At 50.3% G+C, this 9,525-nt stretch overlaps 1 protein-coding gene across 2 annotated transcripts in view; it reads right to left on the bottom strand.

Moving 5' to 3' along the window:
* Nucleotides 1–907: 907 nt before the first annotated feature.
* Nucleotides 908–9,525, bottom strand: part of CSTB (cystatin B (stefin B)) — a 31,356-nt gene continuing 22,738 nt past the window's right edge. Inside the window, exons 1-3 of one of the 2 annotated variants that reach the window (XM_010834902.1) lie at nucleotides 5,003–5,179; nucleotides 1,694–1,795; nucleotides 908–1,247 (exon numbers count right to left, since the gene is read on the bottom strand). In XM_010834902.1, coding sequence (XP_010833204.1) covers nucleotides 1,119–1,247; nucleotides 1,694–1,795; nucleotides 5,003–5,077 — 306 coding nt within the window. In that variant the 5' untranslated portion in view covers nucleotides 5,078–5,179 and the 3' untranslated portion in view covers nucleotides 908–1,118. Of the gene's footprint in view, nucleotides 1,248–1,693; nucleotides 1,796–5,002; nucleotides 5,180–9,525 lie in introns of those variants that run through there. The other variant, XM_010834901.1, reaches the window with a different exon arrangement.

The following is a 9,525-nucleotide window of genomic DNA, read 5'->3' as shown; positions in this document are numbered from 1 at the left end:
TTCTATTTTCCCAGACCAAGAGCTGGAGATGCAAGTTTTCTGTCCTAGAGCTCAGGATAGGGCAGAACACACACAGCTCCTGACTGAGTCTCCTTCTCCTGCTCTCACAGGTCTGTTTGCTCCCCAAGGACTGTTTACCTGCTCTGCATTCAGCCCTCATGACCTGCACCTCCGATCCATCAGCAGCAGGCCTGACAGAACACCACCTGCCCCAGAGACGAAGTGGAGACAGGAAGGGGGCAGACTCTGCCCTCAGGAACAGGCTGTCCACCTGGACCCTGAGCCACACAGAACTGTCCCCAGCGTTTGGTCTTACAACGCAGGGTGCGCTTTTCTATTCTACTGCACACGAACACTCACACACGGCAAACACACCACTGGATTGACTTCACTAACGTTAGTAACCGGCTGCTGAAACCAGGAAGCCTTGAGACAGACCCAGCGCATAACCCGGGCAGTCAGTGGGTAGTTGGGGCCGGACTCGCAGGACATGGCACTCAGCAGGCCCTGCGGGTCACAGCCTCCCTGCACACATCTGTGCATCTCTACCCGAGCAGAAATGCGTGAATGTATCTGAGTCCATCTAGAACTAATGTTCTAGGGTCAGATTTTCTCACCCCCTCTTACTGTACACGATGGGGTGGGGGGTTCTGAGACCTGGAGACACGACACAGAGTCACCATGACAGCCTGTGGAGCTGTGGTTAGAGCACACGTTCCCAGAACCCTGGGTGTACCACCTGCCCACTGCCACCTGGGCCACCCTCTCCCCTCCTCGGCTCCTCAGGGAAGGGGGCTCAGGCGGCAGGAGGCCCAGCGGGGGCTCCACCCAGGACACCTCTCACCTGCTGACACTTCTCTACTGTGATTATAGCTTCAGATGAAGAAAAAAACCCCAACAGAGACAATTTGTGAAAACAGAAAACACATGTTTATTTAAAGATAACACAAGCCCCCCTCGAAAGAAATTTAGTTAAAATCATGGATTGGGAGAAAAAAATGAACACAGTGAAAGCAGGGAACAGGGACACCACCCCATCCCGAGGGACACCGCGTCTGGTCCCAGACAGGTCTGCAGAGGAGAGACCCACATGGGCAATGGACTTTGCAAAATCGGGCCTAGAAGTAGGTCAGCTCGTCGTGCTTGCCTTTGTTGGTCTGGTAGCTGGTCAAGGCCACGGGCTTGTTCTCATGCGGGAGGCTTTCAAACACTCGGATGTGCACGAAGTCATCCTCGTCCACTTGAACCTGAAAGGAGAGTCCAGTGAGGGGCAGGTGGGGCCTCTGACCCCAAGTCCCCCTGCTCCACTGGACTTGGCTGGATGGTAGGAGGGTCCTGGATGCCTGGAGGCTGCGTCCCTTCATGTCCCCAGAGACTGGGCTGAGGACATTCTCACCCTCCTCCTTCAAGTGCAGGGGACACCCTAGGTGTCCAGCCAGCGCCCCTCCCCCACACTCATTCCAGCAGAGCCCTTGGTCACCCGAGAGGCTAGGTCCTCTTCTCCAAGGAGGCCGCAGCACACACGTGCACACACGCACATGCACACACACATGCTTGCACACGCATGCTCATTTTGGACAGCCACCAAACCCCTGAAGCTGAGGGCTGCCGCAGGACCCTGCTGAGCACTCCTGCCCTGGGCACCTGCGAGCTCCCACTTCAGCCAGACTCTCCCAAGAGGCTGACACCCCACCTTGATCAAGTAGTTCATCCCGGCAACCACCTGGCTCCTGAATTTCACAGCCTTGAACACTGGGAACTTCTTGTTCTCCTTCTCCTCCAGCTGGGACTTCACCTGCGGAAGGGGAGAAGGGAGAGACAGGTGAGCTCACCTGTATTAGATGTCACCCCTGAACTCTCATGCCTGGGCACTGCACACTTTCTACACCTCATCTGCCCTTTACAGCTGAGCAGACATACTCAATTGTCGACTCTGATGATAAAGGACAGAAAAATGTTCTCTGTATCATTTCTCTTTTCTTTTTCAAGGATGGGAATTTTATATTTTCACCATCAAGACAATGTGTATAAGTTCACACCCTGTTTTTCTTTTTACTTAGTTCTTTTGAAAGAGTACATACATACCATTTTTCAGTTACTCTTTTAAAAGTGAAAATTAAAATATTTTAAAGAATTAAACTAAATTGAACGTTAAAGATAATTTTCCAGGGACTTCCTCAGTGGTCTAGTGGGTAAGACTCAGTGACAGCAATGCAAGGGGCCCGGGTTCGACTCCTGGTTGGTGAACTGTATCCTACACGCTGCAAAGAAGAGCTACTTGCTGCAAGTAACTACGTGGCACAGCCAAAGTAAAATAAATAAATATTTATTAAAAATTCAGTCTTCCATCTTCTGTTGTTAATGTTCAATTGCTAAGTCATGTCTGACTCTTTGTGACCCCAAGGATTGTGGCACGCCAGGCTCCTCTGTTCTCCAGTCTCCCAGAGTTTGCTCAAATTCATCTCCATTGAGTCAGTGATGCTATCTAATGATCTCACACTCTGCTGACGCCTTCTCCTCCTGCCCTCGATTTTTCCCAGCATCAGGGTCTTTTCTATGAGTCAGCTCTTCCTGGCAGGTGGCCAAAGGACTGGAGCTTCAGCTCCATCATCAGTCCTTCCAGTGAATATTCAGGGTTGATTTCCTTTAGGATTGACTGGTTTGATCTTATAGAGGTGCCTTAATTCTCTTGGGGAAAAAAAAAAGTGAAAGTGACGATGTTAATCACTCAGTGGTGTCCGACTCCTTGCGACCCCATGGAGCCTGCGTGGCTCCTCTATTCATGGAATTCTCCAGGCAAGAATACTGGAATGGGTTGTCATTTCCTTTTCCAGGGTTCTCTTAAGAATCTCAGTTTCTTCTGCAGACAGTTTTTAAAAAATGCTTTTCTACTTTAAATTTTTATTTATTTTTAGTTTTTAGTTTTTAAACGTGTCATAACTCTGGGTTTTCCATTGTTAACTTTTAGTTACTTATTCTTTTTTTTTTTTTTTTGGCTGCCTTAGGTCTTTGAGGCTGCATGCCAGCTTTCTCCAGTTCCTTTTTTTTTTCTCTCCAGTTTCAAAGAGTGGGGGCTTCTGTTGAGAGCACAGGCTCTAGGCATGGGGGCTTCAGAGTCTTGGCTCCCTGGCTCTAGAGCTCAGGCTCGAGAATTGTGGCACTTGGGCTTACTTGCTTATCCCTATGTGGTATCATCCCGGACCAGGGATGGATCCCAGGTCCCCTGCACTGGCCTGTGGATTCTTCTCCCCTGGGCCACCAGGGTGGTCCTTTGCTGCCTTTTTAGACGGTCTCCCTAGGACTGAACTGAACTGAACTGAACTAGGATGCAGGGCCTTTGGGCAGAGGCTGTTTCTGATCTTTGGTGTCAGATGTTAATGATACCCTTGGATCAGTCAGGTTTTCTAGGGTCTTGGCCTTTAGGGAACTGAGCTTTGTTATGGAGGAAGGGAGAGCAGATTGCTTTGTCTTGACTTTAAAATCTAATCTGGTTTCTGAGTGCTCAGCAGCCACAGGCGCTCACTGCCCTGAAGTCCCCAGACCAGTTCTGGGTGTCAGAGGAGCTTGGTGAAGCCCAAGCGCCTGCTGCTTGGGGAGCCAAGGGCATCACCATTATGCATGCCAGTGAGTCACCTGGCAAGGGCCTGCAGGGAGGGGCACTCTGGTGATTGGGTCGGGGAAAGGACAGGAGGAGGGAGGGTCAGGTAGTGAGAAGGTGGGCCACCTGCTCTTCCATGAGGCTGCCACGGCTCTCAGGGTGGTCAGTGTGGGTGTGTCCCCCTGGGCCAGTGCCCACCCTTGTCTCAACACTCAGCTGTGCAGCCCTTCTTCACGGAGCTGTATGGAACTGACCCTCAGACCGTTTACCCAGCCTGGGGGTGAGTGATGCCCACAAACCCTCCCGGGGGCCTGGGATGAAATCATCTCTCTGTCTGTCTCAGGAGTGGAAGCAGGAGAGCCCTGCTCTGTGCAAGGATGGCTGGATGTGGTGGATACAGGTCTGTCTCTGGCCTCACTTCTCCTTATCTATTCAGGAAAACTTCAGTACAAAAGGCCCCCAGATGGTGCCCCTGCCCCTCACAGAGCCCACCCAGCACACAGGTGGCCACCTCGCTCCCAGGGCAGTGAGAACGGTGCACTGACAGGTGACTCTCAAGGGATGGACCCCAAGTGCAGCCCCTAAGACAGAAACCCTTGTCTCCCGAGGCGGCTCACCCTCACTCAAAGCTCATGTGGCCAGCGGGGATTCTCAGGCCTGGAGGCCCAGGAAGAGGAAGGGAGGGCTGGGCTGAGTGGCCATGGAGGGGGAGAACAGGGAACACCCTTCTGCCTGGCTCTCACTGGCTGTCCCCCAGATCCCTCAGTGTCTAAGGTCTCACAAGACTGACTCACCCCTTCCACGACTGCTGTCAGATGATCCCAAAGGTAGGATCCAGGACGCAGCAGAGCGCATGCCCTGGGATGTAGGAGGCAGCAGTGGAGCGGGGAGGGGGGCGGCGGTGGGCAATAAAGATAAGGGACCTAGGTTTCCTCTTCTCATCAGAACTCGAATACCCGCCCCAGACCCTGAACTTGTCTCCCTTGTGAGGAGGGGGGGACAGGCCCCAACCCCACATGACCCTCGGGTGCAAGAGTTTTCCTGGAAAAGGGGCTGGACGGCTGCCCAGGGTCTGATCCATGCTCTGCCTACTTGACCCAGCTACTTTCAGTTGCCAAATGTTTCACTGGAGAGCGTTTCAAACCTACACGAAAGTGCTAAAATAACAGCCTGAGTCTCGGCGGCCCGGGCCCCTGACTCACTCATGATGACCTCACCCCACGCTGTGCCCTTTGCTCTCCGTGTGCTTTTCCCCAACTGTCACCTTGCCTCCCCTCCAACTCCTCTGCCCTCTCTCTCTCCTCAAGAGAGAATGGGATGTGCTAGGGTGCAGTGCCTCTGTCCCAGAGGTGATGGCTGCTGACCACCGTGGTCCCGGGACCCCTTCTGCCCGCACAGCCCTACCTGGTCAGCGATGGCCTGGATCTCGGCTGTGGCATCCTGAGTATCTGAGAACCCACCAAGATTTGGTGCCCACATCTCAGCAGTCGGCAGGCTGGGCGGGTGAGCTGTAGGAGCTGCTGACACTCCCAGGATGGGTGAGCTAATGGGAAACTGCCAGACTTGGAGGGATGGTCCTGTGATGCATGGGTGGAGCCAGGAGAGGTGCCTAGGTTGAGGGACAGGGAACAGGGAGGGGAAGTCCTGGTCCCATTCAGCAACATGCTCTGACTCGGCGGGGGCGGGACTTCGGTATCTTCCTCTGGGTGGCAGAGTCACAAGGCAGGGGTGGGAGCTCCCTGCAGGATGGGCGTGGTAGTGGGGGGCAGCACCGACAGAATCTCCAGAGAGAAAGGGGTCCACTCGGGTGGGAGGATGATGGGAGTCACCTATCCTTCGGGTTCCACAGGAGTCTGGAGACACGGGAGCAGCAGACCTGAGAGCTGCCAAGGGTGGAGAGGAGAAGCTCCCGCCAGCTCAGAACCTGGAGGAGCTGGAGGAGAGGCGCAGGGGCCGCCTGGGCCTCAGTGCGACCTGCCCATGCCCCCTGGAGCCCCTCATCCCCCAGCCAGGCCCAGCGCCCCACCCGTTCTGGCCTGTCCTGTGGGCTGCTGTGCACATCATGGACATGTGACTGGTGACACAGGAAGGGCTGACGGGGGTGGACAGAAGAGCCACAGAGGATTCAGAGGCAGGGAGGCAATGACTCCAGGGCCTCAGATGGCATGGGGGTCAGACGGATGGTGTTACTTACTAGGACTTGATTCTGATGGGTGTGGGATTAGAGTAGGTTCAGCTCTTCCCCAGGCTGGGGCGGGGGCACCCTTCTGGGGTCCAAGCCTGGGCTCTTGTGTAACCCTGGGGAACCAATTATCTGAGGAGACACATGAGTAAGACACAAGGCCGAGGCCTTGGTGGGGAAGGGGGGCCGGGAGGCGGGCAGCAGAGTCAGGGGAGCCCAGGAGACCCGCTCCGCCCTGTGGTCAGCCCAGCCTCGGGTTGGGTATTGGTGGGCTTAGCTTTCCAGGTCATCTTCAGTCAGTCATCTTTCTTGTGCCCAGGTGTGGTCTGAGGCCCTTCCTGGTGGCGCACACATCTCTCAGGCAAGATGGTTTCCAGCGAGAGTGTTTCTGGGAGGTTGGTAGAACATAGTATAGGCTGGCCTCACCCACCTCCTTCTGGCCCCCCAGAAGTCTCCAGTTAGATTTTGGCAGTAGCTTCTCAGTAACGCACACCTTACAGGGAACTCCTATTTTGAGACAACTCAGGCAAGTGCTTATTACTGTGTTTTTACCAGCGGGGCGTAGGTGGGGGGAAGGTTTCAGGCAATGTTTCTCTAAAAATTCTGTCCCCTCCTCCTGCCCTGAGACACTTCAGACTTGAGATAATTCTTGCGTAATCAGAGTGGAAATCAAATTGATTATATTCTTTGCAGCCAAAGATGGAGAAGCCCTATACAGTCAGCAAAAACAATTCCGGGAGCTGACTGTGACTCAGATCATGAACTCCTTATTGCAAAATTCAGACTTAAATTGAAGAAAGGAGGGACATCTCTAAACCATTCTGGTATGACCTAAATCAAATCCCTTATGATTATACAGTAGAAGTGACAAATAGATTCAAGGAATTATATCTGAAAGACAGAGTTCCTGAAGAACAATGGATGAGGTCTGTAACATTGTACAGGATGCTGTGATCAAAACCATCCCCAAGAAAAAGAAATGCAAAAAGGCAAAACTGTTGTCTGACGAGGCCTTACAAATAGCCGATAAAAGAAGAGAAGTGAATGACAAAGGAGAAAAGAAAGATATATCCATCTGAACGCAGAATTCCAAAGAATAGCAGGGACAGATAAGAAAGCATTCCTAAGTGATTAGTGCAAAGAAATAGAGGAAAACAATAGAATGAGAAAGACGAGATCTCTTCAAGAAAATCAGAGATACCAAGGGAACGTTTCATGCAAAGATGGGCCCAATGAAAGACAGAAATGATATGGACCATACAGAAGCAGAAGACATTAAGAAGAGGTGGCAAGAATACCACAGAAGAAGCATACAAAAAAGATCTTAATGACCCAGATAACCACAATGATGTGATCACCTAAAGCCAGACATCCAAGAGTGTGAAGCCAAGTGGGCCTCCGGAAGCGTCATGACAAATAAAGCTAGTGGAGGTGATGGAATTCCAGTTGACTTATTTCAAATCCTCAAAGATGAGGCTGTGAACATGCTGCACTCAGTTCAGTTCAGTCTCTCGGTCGTGTCCAACTCTTTGTGACCCCATGAATCACAGCACGCCAGGCCTTCCTGTCCATCACCAACTCCCGGAGTTCACTCAGACTCACGTCCATCGAGTCAGTGATGCCATCCAGCCATCTCATCCTCTGTCGTCCCCTTCTCCTCCTGCCCCCAATCCCTCCCAGCATCAGTCTTTTCCAATGAGTCAACTCTTCTCATGAGGTAGCCAAAGTACTGGAGCTTCAGCTTCAGCATCATTCTCTCCAAAGAACACCCAGGGCTGATCTCCTTCAGAATGGACTGGTTGGATCTCCTTGTACTCAATATGCCAGCAAATTTGGAAAACTTAGCAGTGGTCACAGGACTGGAAAAGATCAGGTTTTATTCCAATCCCAAAGAAAGGCAATGCTAAAGAATGATCAAACTACTGCAGAGTTGCATTCATCTCACACGCTAGCAAAGCAATGCTCAAAATTCTCCAAGCTAGGCTTCAACAGTACATGAACCAAGAACTCCCAGATGTTCAAGCTGGATTTAGAAAAGGCAGAGGAGCTGGAGATCAAATTGCCAACATCCATTGGATCATAGAAAAAGCAAGAGAATTCCTGAAAAACATCTACTTCTGCTTCATTGACTACACTAAAGTCTTTGACTGTGTGGATCAAAACAAACTGTGGAAAACTCTTCAAGAGGTGGGAATACCAGACCACTTTACCTGCTTTCTGAGAAATCTGTATGCAGATCAAGAAGCAACAGTTCAAACCAGACATGGAACAATGGACTGGTTCCAAACGTCAAGGCTGTATATTGTCACCCTGCTTATTTAACTTATATGCAGAGTACATCATGTGAAATGCTGGGCTGGAAGAAGCACAAGCTGGAATCAAGATTGCTGGGAGAAATATCAATAACCTCAGCTATGATAATGGCACCACCCTTATGGCAGAAAGCAAAGAGGAACTAAAGGAGAGTGAAAAATCTGCCTTAAAAGTCAGCATTCAGAAAACAAAGATCATGGCATACGGTTCCATCACTTCATGGCAAATAGATGGGGAAACAATGGAAACAGTGACAGACTTTCTTTCCCTGGTCTCCAAAATCACTGCAGATGGTGACTGCAGCCATGAAATTAAAAGACACTTGCCCCTTGGAAGAAAAGCTATGACCAATCCAGACAGCATGTTAAAGAGCAGAGACATTACTTTGCCAACAAAAGTCTGTCTAGTCAAAACTATGGTTTTTCTAGTAGTCATATGTGGATGTGAGAGCTGGACGTTAAAGACAGCTTACCACCAGAGAACTGATGCTTTTGAACTATGGTGTTGGAGAAGACTCATTTTGTTCTCCAAGGCCAAAGTTACCTGTTTCCCCAGGAATCTCTTGACTTTGCACTTTTGCATTCCAATCCCCAAAGATGAATAGAACATGTTTTACGTGTTAGTTCTAGGAGGTCTTCTAGGTCTTCATAGAACTGATCAAGGTGTCCAATCAGCTAATGGGGAAGAGCAGAGGAGGAGTATTAAGCCCCAGAAAGAATGAAGCAGCTGGGCCAAAGCAGAAATGATGCTCAGTTGCAGATTGTCTGGTCATGAAAGTAAAATCCGATTCTGCATAGAACAGTATTGCATAGGAACCTGGAATGTTAGTACCACGAGTCAAGGTAAATTGGACATGTTCAAGCAGGAGATGGGAAGAATAAACATCAACATCTTAGGAATCGGTGAGCTAAAATGGACTGCAATGGTTGAATTTAATTCAGATGACCATTACATCTACTACTGTGGGCAAGAATCCCATAGAAGAAACAGAGTAGCCCTCATAGTCAACAAAAGAGTCCAAAATGCAGTACTTGAGTGCAGCCTCAAAACTGACAGAATGATCTCAGTTCATTTCCAAGGCAAACCATTGAATATCACAGTAATCCAGGTCTATGCCTCTACCACCAATGCCAAAGGTCTTCATAGAACCGTTCAACTTCAGCTTCTTCAGCATTGCTGGTTGGGGCATAGACTTGGATTACTGTGATATTGAATGGTTTGCCTTGGAAACGAACAGAGATCATTCTGTTGTTTTTGAGATTGCATCCAAGTACTGCATTTCGGACTCTTTTGTTGACCATGATGGCCACTCCATTTCTTCTGAGGGATTCCTGCCCACAGTAGTAGATATAATGGTCATCTAAGTTAAATTCACCCATTCCAGTCCATTTTAGTTCACTGATTCCTAGAATGTCGACATTCACTCTTGCCA

The sequence above is a fragment of the Bison bison genome, unplaced genomic scaffold (genome assembly GCF_000754665.1).
Source record: "Bison bison bison isolate TAMUID 2011002044 unplaced genomic scaffold, Bison_UMD1.0 scf7180017864037, whole genome shotgun sequence".
Taxonomy (NCBI): Eukaryota; Metazoa; Chordata; class Mammalia; order Artiodactyla; family Bovidae; genus Bison; species Bison bison.
The sequence above is the reverse complement of the archived record's forward strand: the minus strand, read 5'-3'. Positions and strand labels throughout refer to the sequence as shown.